This window comes from Meles meles, chromosome 1, assembly GCF_922984935.1.
Source record: "Meles meles chromosome 1, mMelMel3.1 paternal haplotype, whole genome shotgun sequence".
Lineage (NCBI taxonomy): Eukaryota > Metazoa > Chordata > Mammalia > Carnivora > Mustelidae > Meles > Meles meles.
This window is the reverse complement of record NC_060066.1, coordinates 96451024-96476213: the sequence shown is the minus strand read 5'-3', so window position 1 is coordinate 96476213 and position 25190 is coordinate 96451024. Positions and strand designations below refer to the sequence as shown.

General features: G+C 36.4%; 1 protein-coding gene across 1 annotated transcript in view; it reads left to right on the top strand.

The window, feature by feature from the left end:
- The window catches only part of TGS1 (trimethylguanosine synthase 1), a 39352-nt gene extending 14962 nt beyond the window's left edge, over positions 1-24390 (top strand). Inside the window, exons 7-13 of the mRNA XM_046026120.1 lie at positions 1747-1918; positions 3639-3945; positions 6443-6598; positions 8056-8199; positions 11336-11552; positions 12443-12521; positions 23258-24390. Coding sequence (XP_045882076.1) covers positions 1747-1918; positions 3639-3945; positions 6443-6598; positions 8056-8199; positions 11336-11552; positions 12443-12521; positions 23258-23380 — 1198 coding nt within the window. The 3' untranslated portion in view covers positions 23381-24390. The remainder of the gene's footprint in view (positions 1-1746; positions 1919-3638; positions 3946-6442; positions 6599-8055; positions 8200-11335; positions 11553-12442; positions 12522-23257) is intronic.
- Positions 24391-25190: the final 800 nt, after the last annotated feature.

Below are 25190 nucleotides of genomic sequence, written 5' to 3'. Positions count from 1 at the left end.
TTCCGCTCAAGTTGTGATCTCAGGGTCATGGAGCAAGGCCCCCTAAAGTTTCTTCCTCTCCCTCTGTCCCTCCCCATTGTGTGCACATGCTCTGTCTATAAAATAAATAAATCTTTTTAAAAAAAGCATAAAATAGACTTTATAAAGAAGTTTATGATATGGCTAGACAATAACACCTGACATTTAACACTAAACTGTTGAGTTCATAAATGCTAATTGTATATTACACTTTAAATTTCTAATAGTCTGTGGCACTGTGGAAGATGTACTTAAACGAGGCTTGATACTGTCAAAGAAGTCTTTGTACTAGTTCTATATGATTTAGGACGAAAAAATTCAGATGGTTAGATCAAATGATATTCTCTAAATATTTTGATAATAGGGGTTTGCTTCTTTGGTAAGCTCAGATCAATTTTTTTTTTTTTTTAATTATTTGACAGAGAGATCACAAGTAGACAGAGAGGCAGAGAGAGAGAGAGGGAAGCAGGCTCGCTGCTGAGCAGGGAGCCCGATGCAGGACTCGATCCCAGGACCCTGAGATCATGACCTGAGCCGAAGGCAGCGGCTTAACCCACTGAGCCACCCAGGCGCCCCAGCTCAGATCAATTTAAGTTAAAAAATCAGTGACCACTTTTAAAATAATTCATATAGGGATGCCTAGGTGGCTCAGTCGGTTCAGCATCTACCTCTGGCTCAGGTAATGATCCCAGAGTCCTGGGATCAAGCCCTACATCAGGGTCCTTGCTCAGCGACTCCTCCCTCTGCCTGCTGCTTCCCCTGCTTATGATCTCTCTCTCTCTCTCATACAAATAAATAAAGTCTTCAAAATAAATTAAAATAATTCATATCAACAATAGCCAAATTATGGAGAGAGTGCAAGTGTCCATCAAATGATGAATGGGTAAAAAAGATGTGGTACATATGTACAATGGGATATTACTCAACCATCCACAAGAATGAAATCTTGCCATTTGCAATGACATGAATGGAGCTAAGAGTATATTATGCTAAGCAAAATAAGTCAATTCAGAAAAACAAATACCATATGATTGGACTTATGGGATTTAAGAAACAAAACAGATAAACATATGGGAAGGTGGAGGAGAAAAAGAAAAAACCATAAGAGACTCATAATGACAGAGACAAACTGAGGGTTAATGGAGAGAGGTGGGTGGGGAATGGACTAGATGGGTGACAGGAATTAAAGAGGGCACCTGGGATAAGCACTGGGGGTTGTATGTAAGTGATGAATCACTGAATTCTACTTCTGAAACCAATATTACACTGTATGTTAACGAACTAGAATTTAAATAAAAATTTAAAAGATAAAATAGTTCCGGTGTACCCAAATATGTATTAAAGTGCTTTCGTATCCTCTCACCATGAGAAAAGATTATATTTCCCTAACATGCTGTGGGGTTATATTTTACTAATATTTCCTTTTTATATTTTACTATGTAGTATCTGCTTTCTGTTATATGTAAGGTATGTTGATATCCCCAACTGGTGTTTCACATTTACTTGGAAGTTAACATATAACTAAGGCCCTAAATTCCTCTACATTCGAACTTTATTTCATAATCTTTATAATTTAGAAAAATAAGATGGTGGCTAGTAGAAAATAAAATAAAAATTAAATGGTGGTAGTAGAAAAATAGTGAAAATTGTCAGTTTTATTCTCTTTTCATATGAGAAAACAAACTCAGAACTTAAGGTTTGAGTCAGCTTCCTTTGGTTTGGTCACAGATATGGTGGAATTTCAAACTTCAGTCATCGGCGGGTCAGATACCTACAGAAGAATGTGAAGTATAAGTCAAAGTTCCTGGACATGAGAAGACAAATAAATATGAAAAACAAACACATTTTCTTTACTGAAGAGTCAGAAAAAGCATTCAAAAAAAGCAAAACCTTGACTAAGGTACATACTAATTTTGTTCTTTATTTACAGATAAAATTTCATTTTGTGAGCTTGACTCTTTAAAATTTTTTTCAGGTGGAAATCTTGTTTCTGTGAGATACAAAGGTACCTGAAATTCTCTTCCCCTTCCTTCCCAAAGGCATATATTTTGTGAACCAAATTTGAAATAGAATAAGTTGGGACTAATATGAAAAAGGGATGTTTTGAAAGCTAGTATCACTGGAAAGATAAATAGATAAAATTGCTTCATATATGTAGTAACAGTGAGAATTTCTTATCTGCCTCAGGCTAAGTAGGATCCTGGAAGTCAGTATCTGGTCCTGCATTTATTGTAAGCTTTAATCTAGAGGTGATGAGTCTAATCTTGAGCTCACCTAGAGGTGATGAGTCAAACGTTGCACTAACCAGTTCATCCTAATAGTTTGATGCTAATTTAGTGATTTACATTGCTAACTGGAATATTCACATCCCCTCTCTTTCACTCTGCTATCCCTGCTGTTCAAGCACCCAAAAAACAAAGGTAATTAGAATTATTTTTGCTTGGTTTGATAAGTGATGCTTATCCATTATGGGGGGGGGGGGGGATGACCACCTTCTAGTGAGCAAAACCTTTGTGTCGGTTAACTCTCCAGCAGCTCCTTCAGGCAACAAAACAAAATCTCAAACCCTCTGATCTTTGTTTTACCCTTAGGATACATTATCCTTCCCAACTTAAGCATTCTTCCACATGCTACAGATTTATAGCTGGCTTTATTTTTGTTATATTTCAGTGGTTGCTGGTGATATTTTAATATTTTAGTGGCCCTGGTTATATCTGGAACACATTTCCCAGTATCAGCAGTCAGTCTTACAGAATTTTTTACATGTTGGATGTGATAGTCCCCATACATCCAGCTATAGACAAAGAGCAAAAACATAACTGCTAAGTATTGCCAAGAAGAAAAGAAATATGACTGTCGTGTCCTTAGATATCTGACTGCTCTATAGACACAGTCCCTTTGAAGACTCTGGGTTGTTACCTATGCTCATCATCCAATTTCCTAACTCATAGGAAGGTCACCAGGATCTGTTACGAACAATGTTCTTGTTACAGAAGTGTGCAAGGAAGTGCATATCATCTGTTAACACCTTGTTAACATTTCTAAGAAACCCAGTTTTTAGGAATCATTTTACTGGCTTTACTGCTCCATTAAAGGACAGCTTGCATTCTAAGATAGCACTCCTCTTTTCCTTACAGATAGACGGACACTAGATCTTTTTAGTTTATCTTTGGTGCTGAGTACAATTTAACATTACCTGAGCCATTGAAGAAAGGTCTGTATAATTTGAAAAGCTAATAATAATGACAACAATAAGTAGGTACATTTGTAATGGTAATACCACATAGTGTGGTTATATTGTTAGAAACCTTTTTATGCAAGGCTACTAGAACAGTTCAGCTTTATCTTCTTAGTGTTAATTGATTACAGGAAGGTCATTGTCATGTATTTAATCTGATATTTTCTTCCTTTTAAAGAAATCTTTAATAAGATCATGGTATGTCCAGATACAAAAGTATAGTTAGCTCAGAATTACTTATATATAACTAGCTTATATGATACAGTATACTTATTAGAGCTAATAATTACAACAGCTTCAGTGAAGTCCAAATGGTAAAACAGATGGGAATATTCTGTATCATTTGGAATTCATTCATGCTTGTAATGACTTGAAATTTCAGGTAGAAAAATTCCTAAAATGGATTAATGAGCCAATGGATGAGGAAGCATCACAGGAATCAGTTTCTCGTGACAATGTGCAAGACACCTGCACAAGCAGTGATTCAGAGGAACAAGAAATGCCTGTTAAAAAAGGGGATGACCCACTGGAGACAAGTAATCCAGAGCCTGAAAAGTGTCATGCCATGTCTTCAGCTGGTGAACTTGAAACAGAAAAAAATGAAGGAGACAGCACAGTAGTAGCTATTATGGATAAGGAAGATGGTGTTACTCAGATTACCCCAGATTCTCTTCAGGTAGAAACTGAAGGTAAGATTAAGAATGCCTTCAACTTGCTGATGAATTTAGGTAATATGCTTCCCTAGTTTTCACTTGTAAATCATCTATACCTAAGGATTCAGTACAATTTATTTTATTTTATTTTTTTAAAGATTTTATTTATTTATTTGACAGACATCACAAGCAGGCAGAGAGAAAGAGGAGGAAGCAGGCTCCCGGCTGAGCAGAGAGCCCGATTCGGGGCTCGATCCCAGGACCCTGAGATCATGACCTGAGCCAAAGGCAGAGGCTTAACCCATTGAGCCACCCAGGTGCCCCAGTACAATTTATTTTTAATTGGAGAGAAGGCACAGCAAGTGTAAATGCCAGTGGCAATGATTTGGCACCAGAACACTATATTCTTGGCTGAGCAAGCATGAGAAAAGAAAAGGCCAAGCACATGGGAAAACTGAGTCCCTCTGTCTGTGCCATAAAGATTGGTCTCTGCCACTACCCTCTTCCCTAGGCTAAAAGTGACTGGCTTAAAATTTGGTATTGCCCTGGTTTTCCTTTTGATAATTCTTTTGTGGTAATGGTTGTTGGTAGTGATAGTTTGTTGTTTGGATGGTACAACTGACATAAGGTATTTACAGTAGTTGCCTATGATGAATGCAGAATGGAGTCACATTTTTCACTTTATGTCCTTTTGTACTGTTTGAATGTATTCTACAGTAAATGTTCTTTTATAATTTATAATTGTATTCAGTGGAACATTGAGGCTTTTATGAGGTAGAAATTTCATTTGACATGTATTCATTTTTATTGATGAATGATTTCAGACTCGCCCTAATGAAACAATTATATTGTGATGGTCTCTTTCTTAATTTAGAATTGTGGAAAATACCTCATTTGAATCTTAATTTTTTTCGTGTGTGTGTGTGTGTGTGTGTGTGTGTGTGTGTGTGTGTAGAGCTGTATTCTTGTATCACATACTTCTTTGCATTTCTAAAATGTATACTTAAAGTAGTTTAAATTTTTTTATTGTCATGTACAACTGATGTTCGTGTGGTACTTGTAGATTTCCAAAATGCCTTTATGTGCCTTATTTTTATTTAATCTATAAAATAATCCAATGAAGTAGGCAGGATTATCCTCATTCTAAAAATACAGAAAGTTTCGCTTAGAGAAACTAAGAAATTTGCCTGAGATCACAGAACCAGTTGGCAGCATAGAAGGACTCAGTACCGTTGTCTGATTCCTCAATCCCATTTTCCGGCCCTCCCCTACTTCCTTAATTACCTTGCCTCATATTGCTGGTAGTTCTCACCTGGGGTGATACCACCACCTCAGGGGCATTTGGAAGATGTTGGCTATTTAAATGACCTGGGGATACCGACATTTAGTACTTTGGGTTGCTTAATGTTATGTCATGTATAGGATGGTCTTGCACATTAAGTAATTATAGACTCAAAATGTTAGTGTCCCCTCTCCTAAAACACTCTTACTACATTTTGCTGTTGATAAAACCTTGTGTGTTAACAATGATCAGATGACCATATTAAGACATAGTCCTATCCTTAAGGATCATTTAAATGTAGTCATTTTATTTGTCAACATCAATTCTTGTCATGATACTTAGCTGTGACAGCACTCTTTCTAAGTTGCTGTTTCTAATCTCAGAACTTAAACCACATAACCAAATTAATAAAAATTGTTTATCTAAGCAAAAGTCAATCTCGGAATGAATGAGATCCCTTTATATTAACATTAAAGCAGTGACCTGTTTTAATTTCCCAGAGGCCACACGACCCTTTAGGTCATGTCTGGATTCAGAGGATTGACCAAGCTGGAGGTTAGGGGCTTAATCAGTCCTTGGGAGATTTTGTGGGTTTTTTGTTTTGTTTTTTTGTTTTGTTTTTTTTAAGATTTTATTTATTTATTTGACAGGTAGAGATCACAAGTAGGCAGAGAGGCAGGCAGAGAGAGAGGAGGAGGAAGCAGGCTCCCTGCTGAGCAGAGAGCCTGATGTGGGGCTCGATCCCAGGACCCTGGGAACATGACCTGAGCCCAAGGCAGAGGCTTTAACCCACTGAGCCACCTAGGCGCCCCGGAGATTTTGTTTTAAAGAAGGGAAGAGAAATGTTTGGATTTCTATAATTGACCAATTAAAGCAGTGTCTTCTCTAACAGAAATAATAACTTTTGTACCTATATAGTATCTCTACATATGCCCTAACAATCCTGTGAAGTAAGTAGGTATAATACTAATCATTCATTCCTTTCAAGGAATTAAAAATCGGATCTTAGAGAGCCAGGGTTACTGTTCCAAGCTCAGGGAGCTCATAAATAGCAAAATAGTGCTGTAATCTAAAGTCAGTGCTGTTTACAGTATGCCCTCCCACTTCTTCTGGGGGACCGTTGCCTGCATAGTCTATAGTGCATTCCCGAATTGTAATTACTGAACGTGGCTACACTTACTTCTTAGATAAATTCATCTATGATTGCCTTTTTTCATAGTGAACATCTGTATTTATATTATTTTATTTTAGTGGAAAGTAAAAAGAAGAAGAAGAAAAAGAAAAACAAGAACAAAAAGGTAATTGGTTTGCCTCCTGAGATAGCTGCTGTTCCTGAGCTGGCAAAATACTGGGCACAGAGATACAGGCTCTTCTCTCGTTTTGATGATGGGATTAAATTGGACAGAGGTAAATATATATATAATGTTTAACACTATTTTGAAATAATTTCAGAAAAGTGGCAGGAATAGTAAAAAATTGTTCATAATGCCCTTTACCCAGATTTGGCTATTTTTAACATTTGCCACATTTGCTTTACCATTCTGTGTGTGTTTCTGATCCAGTTGCTCCTACCCCTTAACACTGTGTGTGTGTGTATTTTCTGAGAATAAGGATACTTTATGTAACAATGATAAAATTACAAATTTAACCTGGCTATAATTATTATCATCTGTAGTCCAGACTCTAGTGTAATCTGTTATCCTGGTCATGTCTTTTATAGCATTTTTTTTTCCTTCCAGTATAGGATCATGTATTGCATTTAGTTTTCATGTTTCTTTAGTTTCCTTTCGTCTGGAATTGTTCCTCAGCCTTTTTGTTTTTCATGACTTTGACATTTTTCCAAAGAAAAGTGACCCATTTATTTTCTACAGTCTCTCTCAATTTAGATATACATGTGTTTTTAAAACTTCACATTCAGGTTTAATCTATACTTAATCTATATTTTAGGATAAATAATAAAAAGAATCAATAGATTATTAAGCAGAACATCTGATGACAAAATACCTAGTTCAGAAAGATGCCACTTAATGAATTAACACTGGAACTAGAAAGAGTGTTCCTGCTATGTCTTGAACACCATCCTTAATGCAGTTCTACAAAGTGATGATTATTTTCATATTGGGGCTACTTAAACACTGTTCTTAATAACTCAAAATTAGGAAGCTTGATCTGGGGTTAGAATTTTGGGTTCTATCAGCTTTTTATTAGTAATTTACAAAATATTGTGTGTTGAAGAAAGTGCATAGGAGTTTGGAGATATAAGACTGGATAAAAGCTTTTTAATTCTATAAAGGGAATTTATGTGTTTATTCTTCCAGCAATGAGGAGCCATTTAAAGTTTTGGTAAGGAAAGGGAAGAGAAAAACTGGTGTATCATTTTTGTTCAGAGAAATAGCTTTCTGAAAAAAAAAAAAAAAGTTAATTCTATTGGGAAAGGAGGTCATTTTGCTTCCCCATTAGAAATGAAATAATCAGGAAACTCAGTGGAGTTTGGGGAGTGGGCCAGTTGTATAGCTAACTTCCCATTTTCCATAATGGTCAGTAGTTAATACTTAAAACAGAAAAACTAAAATTGCATTCAATTATTAGAAGTATATTACAAAAGAATCAGGCAAGAATTGAGGCAGTTGCTTTGGTGAAAATTGGGAATGGGAATGGTACTGCTCCTTTGTATAACAAGCTTGGTGGAACTTTTTAAAAAACTAATTTATAATTTCTGGAAAAGAGAAACCAAGTTTTGCTTAAATGCATATAATGTATATGTTATATATATAATATGTCTGTGTGTCTGTGTTTGCTATGTTTATGCTAGGGTTGGCTTCTTGAAACTGAACATCTTAACAGAAATACTCTTCCCTTCACAGAGGGCTGGTTTTCAGTTACTCCTGAGAAGATTGCTGAACACATTGCTGGCCGGGTCAGCCAGTCCTTCAAGTGTGACATTGTAGTAGATGCATTTTGTGGAGTTGGAGGAAATACTATTCAGTTTGCGTTAACAGGAAAGAGAGGTAATTTGCCATCAAAGGAAGATCAGTAATTTCTTTTTAATTTATTCAGTAAATGTTTCATTTTGCTTTAGCCTGTCTTTGCTGAGATTTATTATATAATTAGTAATTTAGTGCCAAATATTTAAAATAATAATAGTAAGCATACAGTTTATATCTCATATTGGTATAAGTGCTTAATATGTATTTATTAGTCAGTGGTCTTATAAAGTGTATCTTTTAGTATCTGCGTTTCACAGATAAACTGGGAAATAAAGAGATGAAATAATTTGCTCAGGATTACACAGACACAGCTTGGTGAAGCCAAGATTATAGTATTATATAAAACTAAAAATATTAAAATGGGAAACCATTCTTTAGAAGATGAGTGGTTAGGGAGTTCCAGTTTTGCCACCTTTATGACTTTGGACATCGTTTAACAATTAAGATAACCTCTGTAATACCTTTCAGTTTGTGCATTGTAAAATTAAAAATTTTTAAAGTATTAGGTCATTCTCATGGTCGTTTGACTTCGGAATCATGAAAAAGAAACCTGTGTCACTATATATGTGCCAGGAACTATGTCAAGTAGGTTATGTCTGCTATTTCCCAAGGCAAAAAAAAAAACAACTTTGTAAAATTGGAAGGTCTGCCCAAATGGACATAGCTGAGTCGTGAAGGCAGGATTTTTACTCTGGTTTTTTTTCTGATATCCTTGTTCTTTCTAAATTATTTTTAAAGTGTAGTATAATGTGACATTTTAAAGATACCAGTTGTTCTCTGAAGATGCTTTTTTCCCCCAGCATCTTTGTATTATACATGTAGCTTCCGTTTCAGTGAATTACAGTTAAGTCTCTTAAATTTATTCAGAGTTTTTAATGTTAACTAGGAAAGTATGAGTCTGGAAGTATAATATAGAAGCTAAAAACTGGTAAAGGAAAACTTAGCATTGAAGACCCAGACCCATGCTGATGAACTGTGACCCTTATTAAATCATGCTTCAGGGCATGACAGTTCTCACCTTACATGGTCTTCTAATAGCTTGAATGAAAGTTGTCTTCACATTTACTGGAATAGGAGTTATTTTCTTGTTTTCCTTGAATTCATTATTTACTCTTAAAGTTCTCCTCTGCACTTGCCAGCTCTGTTAGATCAATGTTTATTGCATAAAAATAATTTTTCCTCAAAAATTTTCAAATTTGTCTTCATTTCGACATTGTATCACAGCATGATAATTAAAATATCTGCCTTCTGGTAAAGCGGCAAACAGATATGGAAATTTTTTCAAAATATTATGGAACTATCAGTATTATAGATTTGTATTTCTATGAATATAGGTCTCTTGCCAAAGCTTTCTGTAACTTAGTACACATTTGGTAAAGAAAAATATCTGATGTGGATCCCAAGCTAAAGGAAGGCTACTTCTGCTATGATTTCCCAGACCCAATTGTTGTCTAGCATATACTCGACTAAATGGTTAAAGAATCCACAAAGTTTTGCATTTTGATGTTAAAGATTTTTTCCCTTTCTACATACTTAAGTATTACTGCTATCCAATAGAATTTTCTGTGATAATGGAAATGTTGTGTATCTGCACTGCCTAGTATCATAGCCACTAGCCACATGTGGCTCTTGGTCATTTGAAATGTGACAGTGTGGGAGTGTCTGGGTAACTCAGTGGGTTAAGCAGCTGACTCTTGATTTCAGCTCAGGCCATGATCCCAGGGTCCTGGAATGGAGCCCTGTGTCAGGCTCAGCACTCAGTGGAGAATCTTCTTGATAATTTTCTCTCCTTCTCCCCACTGCCCCTCCCCCAGCTTCCGAATGCATGCGTGTATTCTCTCTCTCTCAAATAAATAAATAAATCTTAAAAGAATGTGGCAGTGTGACTGAGGATCTAAATTCTTTCTGTCATTTTAATCAGTTTAAAGGTAATAACCACGTATGGCTAGTGACTTCCATTTCCTGGACAGTGCAGTTCTGTATAATGTCATTCAACATTTGCCAGCATTTCCTTTATATGATAGAATGAGTGCTTCCATTCTGTTAGGCCTAAAACCAAAGCAGCCTCTAGGACAAATGTAGATGAAAACATGAGGATTGACTGAATATATTTGATGTTGAAAATCATTTTTCCCATTGAGTTTTTGGTGTTGTCAGCATATTTTCCCATCTGTCTCTGTACTACAAATGGAGCAGATTTAACAGCTGAAAAGAATATTTTTGTCTTTTCTCTAAGGAATGGTAGTTTATTTAGAACAGAAAATATAGCATTGTAAATGCATGATTTCAGCATGTAATTGGAGCTTGTATTCATTGTTCAAGTGATTTATTTAATGCATTACTTCTCAAAAGTGTTAACAAATTTTGAAACCGGCATTTTCTAGAAAACTATGTTTCCATGACAACCATGTTGTATGCATCAGGGTTCCACTTAGCCTTTCCAAATATGAAATATTGCCGCCAGCACACTGGTGCACATACAGGTGCACTTGAGTTATTGACTGCCAGATAGGAATGAGCTAAAATTAACTTATGTTTGCATTGCTAATTATGAAATTGCAATAAATTAAATGAAAGCCCATCCAATGAAAACAGTGTTGTCGGTTTCCTCTTCCTAAGATGTCTCATTAAACATTATCAGCAGATGTTTTTACTTTTCTTCTTCATAAACTAGCTCTATGGGTTTGTCAAAATGTGTTTTAATTTGCTTTTCTGTAGAAGTTGTCAAATTTGTCCTTCTTTGGAAGCTTGTTTCATTTTAGGAAATTGGTCATTTTTGAAATCCTAGTGTTAGAGGCTTGACATGCAGTCAGTGATCTTTCCAAGTGTTTGCTTCTCAGGCTGTTCAGAGAACAGTGCTAAGCACGTGTTTACCTCTCAGTAGATACTGTGTGGCAGCTGTCACTACTTGCTTTGGAAAACCTGGCTGAGTGACAACTTTGAAAGCCAGGTCCTTCAGTCAAATTTTCTTAGTGCTGCACAAGTGAATCTTTCTAACTTAGATTAAAATTTTTAATTAAGTTCTTTATCTCTGATACATGTGCCAAATTCTCTTAGTCTTTAAAAAAAGTTCTTACACTGAGAATATATCAGACTGCTCAGAAGACGAACTGTTCTATAGATCAGTGTCATTTGACTCTTCTTTTCCCACTTTTAGTGATTGCCATTGATATTGATCCTGTGAAGATTGATCTTGCTCGCAATAATGCAGAAGTTTATGGAATAGCAGACAAGATAGAGTTCATCTGTGGAGATTTCCTCTTGCTGGCTTCACATTTAAAGGCTGATGTTGTGTTTCTTAGCCCTCCTTGGGGAGGACCAGATTACGCTACTGCGGAGACCTTTGACATCAGGACCATGATGTCTCCTGATGGATATCCTTTGGAAGGCTGAGCATTTACCCAGACAGTGGTTGTGGAGAGAAAGGTGTGCATATGAGTGAGTGTGTGTATGTGTGTTTCAGAAAGAGACATGAGTGAAGTGGGGAAATACTAATGTCACTTGATAGATTCCAGTTTATTTTGCATAAAAAGCCAGTATGTAATAATTAAGTGGTGGTTTACTTCCAAGAGGAATGGTAGATGTGAAGACATATTTCCTTTGGGCACTATCCAGTTTTTTCATTATAAAACAACTGGGGAATAATAATTGCTTGAAATTATTGTCTTGGAAGTTGGGAGTTTCCTCAAGACCTATCCGTAGACTCTGGGTGACCATCTCTTAATTTTTCTTCAACTTACATTGGCTTGTGCTTATTCTCTTCGCATCTTCAAATGTTCCCTGTCAGTCTTCCAAGATACTGAAGGAAACCCTTCTTTCATAAAGAATAACATTTATTTGTCCTTTTCTTTATCTCTCCTACCCAGAGGAATCACCCTAACAGGAAGCATGTTTCTAAAATGCTATTTAAAATTTAGAATGTTAGCCACAATGAGCAGATTTACTTGTCTTTATTCTTTACTGGAAAGAGGTGGTATTATGCTTTCCTGTTATATTTTCATAATAATTAGGAAATGGCAGAAAGAGAAAGTGTATTTCTGACTCTTGGCTGCTTTCCACATGGGTAATCAAATGAATGAGCTTAACTTGTAATCTCTGACCCATCTGAATTACAAATCTGCTACTTAATTCTCTTAGGTTCCATTAGAGGATATAAATGTGTGTCTCGTAGTTACATATCAAAATACATTTGGGTTATGACATAACATATCTGTGATTAGAAATTCACTGCTGTTTTTGTCACCATTCCTTAACTATTATTCACCTTTGAAATCTTCAGGCTTTCCCAGAAGATAACTAATAATATTGTTTATTTTCTTCCAAGAAATGCTGATATTGACCAGGTAAGCCACTACTAAGGAATTTCTACGAGCCTCTGGCATAACTTACAAAAAAATGGGCAGAAAAAAGATACAGGACCTTCCTTTGAGAACATGTTTATGAGAAGTCTCGGGTTTTTTACTATTATTAGAAAACTGGAGGTGTTTGGCAGTTAAATCCATGCCTGTTTCATCTACTTCATCTCCACAGCTGCAGGAGGACATATATATATAAATAGAACCCTCTGGGCTTTTAATTATATGTTCTGAAAGGATAACTGAATGTGTTGTGTTTCAAATGCACATACCCAAACTAGCCAAGATCTGTCTTTATTGAGACCTACCTTGAGAGTAGAGGTTTTAGGTATTCCTCAAAAGAAGAGCCTAAATAGAAATATACAGACAGATGAAACCTTAATTTGACCAGAGGCAATTTAAACTGTAGTCTTGGAATATAGGACACTTGGCTAATAGTTAAAGAGTTTAATGTCCTTATTCCATTCTTCCTGTAAACGCTTATTTAATAATGTAATTTTTTCTCTTATAGAATTGGACTTGATGTAACTGCCTCATAAACATTTGATGATGTCTTTACTTCAAGTTTTTGTTGATCTGCTTTCTGTAAACAGTTACTGCTATCATATCTATGATAACACTTACATATTATCATATGTATGATAAGCATTCTGTTGAAAATGTTGGTCTTTTATATTTTAAATTTTACTATAGTGTTACTAGCTCTGAGGTTTTCCTTTCTCTCCTATTTGATACTGAGAGCTGACCCTGTCTTTCTGACCTCTTTCATCTTGTTCTGAAGAAATTATCTCCCATTATTTATTCAACTAAAATTTTCACTACCTTTGTTCCTTTTTCTGGAGCATCACTTATGTGGACATTAGTCTTTCAAATTTATATTTCCTGGTGTTTTTTCTCTTCCTTTTCCTTCTGGGAGATCTCCAACTAGCTCATTCCTCAGGTATATGTGTTCTTTTATCTATCTCACCTATTGTTTTTTAGTTCAACTATTATATTCTTTATACTTAATATTTCTGCACTGTTTTTTGTTTTCTTCTTTTACACTCTAATAATAATATCTCTTACTGTTATTTTAAGAAGTTTAAATTCCTAATCCGGTCTACCTTTTCTGTACTTCATATAATTTAGAATCCATTTTGTTTTTCTTCCAGGAAATATTTGTGGTCCTCAATATCTTGTCTTACTATGTATTGGCTATTCTCAGGTAATGCAGGAAATAGGCTGTGTTTTAGGGTCCCTGGGGACCTTTGGAAAAACTGTAACTGTCTAAGTGCCAGATCATTTTAATGTATAGTCTGGGTTGACAACCACTGCTGAAGTTTGTGTTAGCCCCAGTGATAACCTCAAGGGATGAAAGTGGGTAGGCTATGGGGTTGCCAACTCAGGCACCCCAAGACTGCAGTTATCACTAAACACCATCTCAGGACACAGCTCCTCACCTTTGAGGAGGATCTGGACAGAAACAGATTTAAAGGTTGTAAATAAATAAATAAAATATTTAAAAAATTAAAAAAAAAAATAAAGGTTGTATTCTTCAATCTTCTACTGTCATTCCTCACCTCACTGGTATGGAGAGGGAAGAGTGAGACAATGGGATTAGTTCCCACCTGTTCCTCAGCTCTTTACAGCAGGATTCCTTTTCAGACTGTCCTGACTTTACTCCTGAACATAGACCAGAGTTCCCAGTTTCTCTAAGTGATATACCAAATGCAGGGTGATTGGGAGGGAGCAGCAAGAGCAGATTTCTTTTAATTTTTTAAAATTTATTTTAGAGAGAGAAAAAAAAAACACAAGGGAGGGAGCAGAGGGAGAGAGAGAAAGAATCTCAAGCAGACTCCTCTCTGAGTGCAGAGCCCGATGTCGGGCTCAATCTCACGACCCTGAGCTGAAATCAAGAGTTAGCTGCTTGACTAGCTGAGACACTCAGGCACCCTGAGAGCAGAATTTCTAAGTTCTTGTTTTCTTTCTTCCCATCTTAGCTTCTCATAAGCACAAGCACTTCCCTCCTGCCATAAGCCAGAGGCACTCCCCTCTGTCCTACACACACACACATTCAGACAATCTTGGGTCTCCAGAAGATTCTTTAGGGCTTACAGTAGCCAGTATTCATGCTAGTTCAGCATCATCTTAGGGCTTTGGTCATGGGGACATAAATAATGCAACCTTCTCATTAAAAGGTGGAGATTAAATGCTCTGGCTATCTTGTTGGATGACATCAAGAAAGGCTCTGATGATCTAGGATATAAACTGGACTTTAAAGAAGCTTCGATTGTAGGAGTTGAGAGGGTGGCAGGAGCACCAGTGACATGGAAGTGAGCATGTGTGGATAATGTTCAGTTAATGGGCGCAAAACCAGACAGAGAAAGAGAGATTAAGAGTCAAACAGACCTAGTTTAGTCTTAGCCCTGCCACTTACTAGCTATCTGGTGACGGTTCTGAGGCATAAATGAGTATGTGGGTATAGCACTTATCACCAGTACCTCTAGCCTATAAACTCTCAATAAAGTCCTATGTATATGGCTTTGAAGATCTTATTACAAAGTTTTTGTGAGAAGAATGTAAATGTTACTAACACTTTGAAGAGGGCCAGTATGGAAAGATGACATCTTTCTCTAGAGGATAGAATAGAAGATTTTATATTTGTGAAATGATAGAATTTAATTTATAAACACACTTCCCAGATCATATATTTTTCTCTTTCTCTTATCAGAAACATATACTCACTTGAAAGGACATATTCTTATGTCAGTTTGTCCCCCTCTCCCAATCTTGGCTTATTTCCTTGGTCTTTGGAACACTGGCTCTCAGCTCTGGCTGCTAATTGGAATTGCCTGAGTAGCTTTTTTTTAATTGTGGTAAGATACACATAACAAAATTTATACCATAAACTATTTATAAACATACAGTTTAGTGGCATTATATACATTCACATTGTTGTGCAGCCATCCCCACCATCCATCTCAAAACTTCTTCATCTTCCCAAACTGAAACTCTACTTTTAAACACTGACTCCCCATTACCTGGCAACCGCCATTCTACTGTCTCTATGAATTTGATGACTCTAGGAACCTCAAATAAGTAGAATCATACAGTATTTGTGCTTTTGTACCTAGCTCTTTTCCCTGAGCATAATATCCTAAAATTTCATCCATGTTTCAACATGTGTCAGAATTTCCTTCCTTTTTAAAGCTATTTGAATAATATTGCATTGTATGTATATGCTACATTTTGTTTATCCATTCATCCGTGGACATTTTGGGTTATTTTCACCTCTGGCTGATGTGAATTATGCTGCTATGGGCACATAGTATCTATTCCTGCTTTCAGTTCTTTCGGGTATATAGCCAGAAGCGAAACTGCTGAATCATAGAGTAATTCTGCTTAGTTTCTTGAGGATCCACCATACAGTTCTCCATGGCGGCTGAACCATTTTACATTTCTACCAATAGTTCTTTTTTCTTTTTTTTAAAGATTTTATTTATTTGACAGAGATCGGAAGTAGACAGAGAGGGGGAGTGGGGGGAAGCAGGCTCCCCACTGAGCAGAGAGCCTGATGCAGGATTCGATCCCAGAACCCTGGGATCATGATCTGAGCCGAAGACAGGGACTTAACCCACTGAGCCACCCAGGCGCCCCATCTACCAGCAGTTCTTTAAGAGTTGCAGCTTCTCCACATTCTCAATAACATTTGTTTTTTTCTGTTTGTTGTTTTGTAATAATACCTAATGGGAATGAAATGGTATCTTATTGTAGTTTTGATTTGCATTTCCCTCATGGCTAATGATGTTGACCATCTATTTACATACATATGTTCTGGCTATTAATCCTTTATCCGTATATGCTTTGCCCATATTTTTCTGCATTCCATGAGTTGCTTTTTTACTATCTTGACAGTGTTCTTTGCTGCACAAGTTTTTAATTTTGATGGAGTTCAACTTAGCTGTTTTTCTGGATATTCCCTGTACTTTTGATGTCGTATTCAAAAAATTGTTGCCAAATCCAATGTCATGAAATTCCTCCCTGTGTTTTCTTCTGAGAGTTTTATCATTTTAGCTGAGTAGCTTTTTAAAACTACCAGTACCCTGGTCCACTGAGAAAGATTCTCTCTGATTTATTTTCTGGATGAGGCCCACGCAAAAATTTTTTAAAAGTCCCTAAATGATTGTAATGTGCTGCTAGAGTCTGGGTTAAGAGAAGAATAAATAAAATGAATGAGCCTGAGCTCTTATTCTGGGTTAGAAGGAGATGAAATTAGATCTTGTCACCTGTCATTTGTTTATGAGCCACTGTGTCTAAACATTAGACCTCCCAAATACTATATGCTGTACCAGTTATAAGAAAAAGTACTGTCCTCTTGCTCCCTGCATTTTTTATATCAAATTTGGTATTAAACCATACCTGCTACTCATGTGACTCTGATCTGCATCGTAGACTGCCAGATAAGGGTTGAGCCTGTTGATTCCATAATTCTTATTTGCCCATGTAAATTGCAGATCTCAGAGTTTCAAAGAGGTTATATGATCCTTATATTAAAAATTAGATGGGCTTACTTGGATACCTGAATGACAATAGGAAATTTACTACTTATTATAAAAGTTACAATGAGTACGTTTTTTTCTAGTTAAATTAACACCAGCCCAAGGACAAAGTTAACTTTTTTCTTTTAATTTGTGTTTTTGGTTTCCTCCAACAACCTGTTAGAATCACAGTTGGTGATTTTACATTTTCTACCTGTAGAGGGAGTAATGACACTGAAGAATGATAAAAGTCAAAAAAGAAGTGAGATTTCAAGTATATTATATTGTTTGGTATTAAATTTGGGTCAAATTACAGAAGGAAGTCAGCTTTTCTTTTTAAAAGGAAGAAAATCTATCCATATGTAGGATTTTTTAAATGAGAGAAAATGCAGTACTGCAAGAATGAGAGAATGCCCTGTTATAGAGAGGTCAGCTTTTTTGTTAAGGAATGTTTAGAATGTCACAGCGACCAGAACTTACAAATGGGCTGGTTTATGAGCTCCCCAAGTTTGAAACTCAGGCTGGATTTTTCCCATAGAAATGTCTATAAAGAACAGTTAATTTCCCATCCAGGGAGATTTATACTCTGTACTGTGTTAATATTTATTGTAACTAAACTAATGGGCCCAACACAGATAAAGCTTGTCCTGTAGTCCCTCCACATGGGAGAAGAGACCAGTTGTTTTCTGTATCTAGTAAAATATTTTTCTAGTTCTCCTATTATCTTGGTCTTTTATTCCCTTTTTTCCATATGGGGGTTACTCTGGGACACACATTCCCTTGTTACCTCAACTCTCACTACCCAGCTCAAGAACTAACTAATTTACAAAGTATTTTTGTGCTAGGCTCTTTGGCAGGAAATCACAAGTGAAACTTTGGAACTGATTAGCTTCAGTTCAGAGGGCCCAGGGTATATGTATTTATCTACTGGATGCCTGTTTCTTGCTGTGTTTTGTTTTGTTTTTTTGTTTTGTTTGTTTTTTTGTTTTTTGTTTTTCCATTTGTTTCCTTTGACAGCCATACAATCGCAGTCATTACCAGCTTTGGATCCCCCAGGCATTCCAAATATGGAAAACTTCTGTTTTAGAAAGTAAACATACACAGTATGGATAGAGGTCTCTGAGCAGAGTGGAATGTTTGTATGAAGTCCCTGTGGGCAGAAGCTCCAACCAGGAGGACCCTGTCTTCTAGCCAGACATTGGAATGCGGGGAGGAGTGGCTGCTGGTTGGTGTGGTATAGCACCTTCTTATCCTTCCCTCTTAAAATGCCTGGCCTCAGGAAAATGATAACATTTATGCTTTTCAAATTTAAAGGTCTTTCCTTTATGACTTGTTTAAACCAGGGTAGAAAGCAGGGCCACACTGAGCAGCATCCCTAAGAACAGTGTTGAAAAGTGGACTGGGAGGTGGACCTATATCATATAACTCCTGGCATTTGTATAGTAGACATGCTGCACCTTTCCGTGACTTCCCCCAGACAGACGTCATGACAACAGCTATATCTGTATTGGGCCCATACTCAGTTTAGTTACACTAAATATAAATATTGTCCAGAGTAAAATCTCCCTGGATGGGAAATTAACTGTTCTTTATAGACATTTCTGTAAGATTAGTTCTATTTATCTGCACAGGGTAAACAAATGAGATTTTTATGCTAAAGTGAATGAATCTTAATTTTTTGCTAATAGTTTTTCAGATAACTTGTATGCTGCCTCAGGCTCTCACATATTATTTCCTGTTTCTTTCTTTTTTCAAATGTTTACTTGTTGATTAAAACAAATACGATTTTTAAAAGCCACCATAGTCAACAGGAGGGCATTGGGGATATGTCAAAAATTATCCTGGGCATTAAAAATTTACCTGCATTAGTCTCTTAGGGGAAGGCTACCAAAAACCAGTTCACTAAGCTTTACTTCTCACCTGTTCTCAGAGCTAGAATCTGGAAACATGAAGACTTCTTAAATTTAACTAGTTACATGAAGCACAACAGACCGGAGAATCAGGAAGTCCCCAGCTGTTAGCACAGGACTTGTTCATAGCAGTCTGTGTGGTATCCTTCTATTTATCTACATCATTTACTTAAAAAAACTTACCCAAAGGGGTGAAGGAAATATAAGCTTCTCCAGTATAGTAATAAGACTGTTTTTCAGTGTTCTAATTTTTCTGTATCTTTCTTAAAGTGTTTCTGTCCTTGATATTGATTATGTTTTTCCATTAGGATCCAGTTTGGTGGTTACTGTCTCTCATTTGTTCAACTGTCATACACTTTTTACTTCAAATCAGTTTGCTTAAAAAAAAAAAAAAATGCAGGGGTGCCTGGCTTGCTTAGTCGGTAGAACATGGGACTCTTGGGGTCAGTCGTGAGTTCAAGCCCCACATGGGCGTAGAGTTTACTTTTAAAAAGAAAGAAAATGCACTTTTAAATGTTTAGTGGGCTCTTAAATCTTCGATCTTAAATCTTTCATTTTTACTAAAATTATCACCTTTAATGTTTACCCATTTCTCCTTTCCCAATCCCCAAGGAACAACTATTATAAAATCTAGTTGATGGGAGTTCAAGCCTTAGTTCTAATTGCAATCCAAAATAATTGGGACTTCTTTTGGTAAATCTAGTTAGTATACTTGGTGATTATGCCAAAAACATCGCATATAATCTAGAGCCGTTGTTAACCTTTATCTATTTACCTACCTATGCTTTTCTCTCCCTCCCCTTTGTTTCACCCCCTTCTTTCCTCCTTCTCTTTCTCAATTTATTAAACTTTAAGAAAGGGAAAGGAATCAAATAATATTTTGCCAGTTAAACCCGCTAGTGAAAAATACAGCTGGAAGTTAATGGCATTAAATTTGATTGAAGCAAAACATTACTGATTTGAACTACATAATTTTTATAGTCTTTTCAACTCCAGAATGCTAACTTTTAGAGTTAGAAATTGTTTTTAGAAATTGTTTTTAATTAGAACATGTGAAAGTAACATGAAGTTTTTTTTCTTAATGTTCTCTCTAAACACAGAATAGAAACAATTTTTCTCATTGTATTTCGACATAGAGTCACCTTTTCCTCCAATATCACGAATGGTGCACACTTGTTTTGTCTGTCTGTCACCTGACTCTCCCAGCCTTCAGGAAGGCAGAGATTATTTTGTTTTTGTTGCACTCCACTGCCTGGGACAAAAACCTCTAGGCGCTCAGTAAATAGTTGTTGAATAAAATAATAATTCATTAACTATTTTGCAGCAGACCTGGGAAAACCCCCTCATGTTGAGGACATCTCCACTCCTTTCTCTGTCCAAAGCACCCAAGTCCAGGTAGCCCTCTAGAAAGTGGGAGGAAAGGAAAAGAAAGTACCCCACCTCAGATATTCGTTTTAATGTAATTCTATTTATGGCTGAAAAATACACTACTTAGGGAGATAGGTAGTATTCCTATTTTTCAGGAACCAATTTCTATATTGACGGTCGAACTGGTATTGAAATTTCCTTCTAACTTTGCTTTTGGTTGTCTGCTAGATCTATTCTAGCATATGTGTGCTATGGTTTCACCCCTGCTCTGGTTCTCTTCACCTGTGCTCTTCTCTCCTCCCCTCTCCTCCTTTTTTCTCCCCAACTACTACTTCCCCAGAGATTTCAGCTTTTGCTGCCAGTGTCACTTCCTCTAAGTAAATCACTATGTAAAGAAACAGGAAAAATACTACACCTCAGTTATATCAAACTCCTAGAAAAATTACTGTGAAATAATTATATTTTAGATGTACCACTTAGAATGCCTTCTATTGGTTAAAGACAAAATTTTTCATTTTACCCTTCCTCATGAAAAACAAGACTGGCAAGGGCACCTGGCTGGCTCAGGCAGTGGAGCGTGTGACTCTTGGTCTCAGGGTCATGAGTTCAAGCCCCACACTGGGTGTGGAGTCTACTTAAAAAAGAAAAAAAAATCAGACTGGCATAAAGATACCAAAATAGAAGATAAAAGTATTCCGATAATTGCCACTTTGAGACTAGTTGGATACTTTTATTTATTTTTTTTAATATTTTATTTATTTGACAGAGAGAAATCACAACTAGGCAGAGAGGCAGTCAGAGAGAGAGGGGAAGCAGGCTCCCTGCAGAGCAGAGAGCCCAATGCGGGGCTCAATCCCAGGACCCCGGGATCCTGACCTGAGCCGAAGGCAGAGGCTTTAACCCACTGAGCCACCCAGGTGCCCCAGTTGGAATCTTTTAATATCTAAAGTTTTACTTTAATTTATTCCTTAGTAGTGAATAGTAGATACACGTGTCCTTTTTATCTTTATGACGGATACTGTGTTTGACTCCAGTTGTCAGCTATTCCTGTTGCTAAGAACAGCCATCTCTGTGTCCCTTTTGCAGATAGGGGTTGATATTGACATTGCTACTAGTTTAGTGGAACAGCTTCTTTTAGAATGACCTGTGGTTTCTTCCCTATTTCTGTATCTGTGACTTTCTTCTAAGAGGAAGTTGAAATGCTTTAAAATACATACTCATTGGTGATGCACAGTAAATCTTCCCTTCAGCCAGATGCTGGTGTAGCATGTGTAATACCACTGAGATTAGATCACTCAACCTCTAAACTAAATTAAACCAACAGCACCTCTCTTTGCAAAATACACAGTTTTGCCAATTATCACAGAATGAATTACAGAAACTATGTCTTGGGATCCTGGGTGGCTCAGTTGGTAAAGCATCCTACTCTTGATTTCATCTCAAGTCATGATCTCAGGGTCATGAGATCAAGCCCTATGGAGCCTGTTTAAGATTCTTTTTTTCCCTCCCCCCACCTCCCCTGAGCTCCTGTTAGCTCTCTCTCTCTCTCTCTCAAAAAGAAAAAAGAAACTACATGTCTCCTTTTGTTGGAACCTACCTCTGACATCTTGGGTATCCCTTTTCCATCACTATGTGTCTTTGGTTATCAGACTCACGGGGCTTTCCTGATGCAATGCCCTTCTCCATAATCGTTCTCACTGCTACCATGATGAAGCTTATCTCTGGTTATATAATCATGGGTTTAGAAGGTGACATTATTTCCTAGTTAATAGACCTGAGACTGCATGAAAACTGTTGGACAAAAAAGAAACTTTTTCTGCATAAGAACTTAGGGTAAAGCATTGCTAGTTTGAAGCGTCTTTTTTTTTTAAAGGTTTTATTTATTTATTTGTTTGACAGAGAGAGCACACAAGCAGGGAGAGTGGCAGGCAGAGGGAGAGGGAGAAGCAGGCTCCCTGTTAAACAAGGAGCCTGCCTGGTGTGGGGCTGGATCCCAGGACTTTGGAATCATGACCTGAGCTGAAGGCAGATAGATGGTTAACTGACTAAGCCACCCAGCTCCCTTGAAGCATCCTTTTGATGTTAACTCTGTGAAGGTGGAAAGGAAAGGAAGCTTGTAGCTTCCTAATAAAAAGATTGATCGGGGTGCGTGGGTGGTACAGTTGGTTAAGCTTCTGACTCTGCTCAGGTCATGATCTCAGGCTCAAGTGATTGAGCCCTGCATTGGGCTCTCTGCTAAGCCCTCTGCCCCTCCCCTCCTCTCTCCCTTTCTCTCCAAAACAAATAAATAAATGTTTAAAAAAAAAAAAAAGGAAAAGAAAAGTTTCGTCACTGTATTCTAGTAGACCTCAAAAAGTAGGGGGACTAAAAAATACGTAAGAGCAACAGATGGAGGAAGTGGTTCTGTTTGGGACAGCAACACAAGGCACCAGTTAGAGAAGGAAAAAGTACAAGATCAAGGGATCATGTCTGTCTTGCTCTTTGATGTACCTGTACTGTAGCAGGTACTCAGTGATTAATATTATTGAATGAGTAAGATGGTAAGGTGAAGAGGACAAAAGTTTTCAGGGAAGAGTTATTCTTTAAGTTTCTATCTTAGTGAATAAAACTGATATTTGAGAAGACTATATTCATTTTCTCTTCCTCTGAGTTCTTTAGCTTCTGGCATTGGAGAGATTAGGTCGTGCACAAGTAACAGCACGATGGCCTTACCTGTATTATCAAAAGTGCTTGAAACAAGTTATTTCTGCCACCAAATATTGCATTAATGCTTGCCTGGAAAGTAACAGTGAACATTTGAGATGCCTCATTACTTGAAAGACTTAAATGAAAGGCCAGGGTCTTGTTATTTGATAAAGCATATAAATAAAATACTTATTTTGCGATTGTGGTTATGTTATGAGTGACTTTCTTCCATTCCTTTTTTTAGGTGGCATCCTTAGCTGGGCCTGGAGGGCAAGTGGAAATAGAACAAAATTTTCTTAACAATAAGTTGAAGACAATCACTGCTTATTTTGGGGACCTGATTCGAAGATCAGCCTCTGAATCGTAACAGGGGGTACAAGGACAGAAAGTTCATGTGTGGCCAAAACATTATTCAGATGAGACCCTTGGGATTTCTTTCTGTATTCACTAATATTTTGTACCCATGATCTTATATCACCATATGAAATAGAAACTTGCAGTAGATTAAGGAATATTAATGAAGTACTTTGACATTTTTGGATAATTTTAACTGTACATTATACATTAGGATAGTAAGTATCTGAAATGGGAAAGGTAGGTTTTCCCTGTGCTTACTGTCAGACAGTGTGTATATATGTATGTGTATGTGTCTGGTTTTTTTTTTCATAATTGCATGTGTTATTGGTGTAACATCTTTGTAAGTATGTGTAAAAAACATAACTTTTTTTTCTAACATAAAGATATAAGAAAACAGTGAACGAGCCTAGCCTATCTGCCCATTGGACCCCTGCTAAAATAATGTTAAACCCTTAAGGGTAGAAAGAGAAACAGTACAGAAGGGTACAAAATAAAAAATAAAACTCTCCCACCCCCTGGCCCTACCCTTTATTCATTTATCTAAAGATAACTATAGCCAGCAGTATTTTATAATTCCTTTGGAAGACAGAAAAGGAATTGCAGTATACTTTAATATACTTTTTTCCCATCTTGTTGATACACTATTCAGTACTCCTTCCTTTTTTTTTTTTAATGTGGTCTTTTTTTAAACTATGTACTTTTTAAAAATATGATACTGTTTTACAAATATATCTTGAAGACCTTTCCATGTCTTTATATACATAGAGATCTACCTCATACCTTCTCATGGAAGATGGAATACACTATAGTTAATTTAACCAGTCCCCTGCTGATGGACACTTGGGCTGTTTTCAGTTTTTTACAACTCTCAACTATTGTGGGCATCATCAGACATTTTAATTTTGTTATCTCATATGTCAGAAAAATGGTATCTTATTGTTTGTATGTAGTCCTTAATTATGAATGAGATTTGAGCTTTTTTTTTCATATATTTTGGTCTTATAATAGTTTTCCCTTTTAAACTGACTGTTCCAAAAAAAAAAATAAATAAATAAACTGACTGTTCCTATCATTTATTTTTCTTTTGGATTATTATCTTTTTATTAATATGCATGAATTCTTCATAAATTAAAGAGCCCTTTCTCTTCAGTAGGTGTTGCAAATATGTTTTTCCAGTTTGTTATTGGCTTTTGCTTGTTTTATGACTTATTTTTTATTTGCCATACATAATTTTTTATATAGTCAGACTTACCAATCAGTCTTTTTCTCTGTCTCTTCTGGGTTTATGGTTTTTTGAAAGATCTCTTCCATTCCCAGAATACAAATACATTTGTCTAAGCTTTTTTCTAGAATTTTACTGTTTTTGTGTCTTTGCTCCATCTGGAATTTGCTTTTTAGCATCCTTTTATTTTATAAAGTTAGTGGGTTTTTTTTAATTTCCATTACAAAAACAATACAAAATATATTTTGTAACATGGGATTTATATTCTTTTTCTATTAAAATGGCAATGAAAGGAAGAATGTGTGTTGCCTAATTATTCATCTGAAAAAGTGCGTTCAGTTAATTTTACAAGTAGGTAGAAAGACAGGGACATAGGACTCTGGCTATCAGGGATCTGGGAGCTTTATATTTTAATAATGTGAGCATGTCAAATATTAAACCATAGTTTGGGCTGGGATGAAGCTGGGGTAATTGAAATAAATTGGGGGAATTTTCAGTAAGTACTAGAAAGAATAACTTAAATAAAAAGAACTTCGTTGGAGAATGGAGAAGCAATGCTAACTTCTGTCTCTTGAAACTTCACAACGTATGCCCAAGT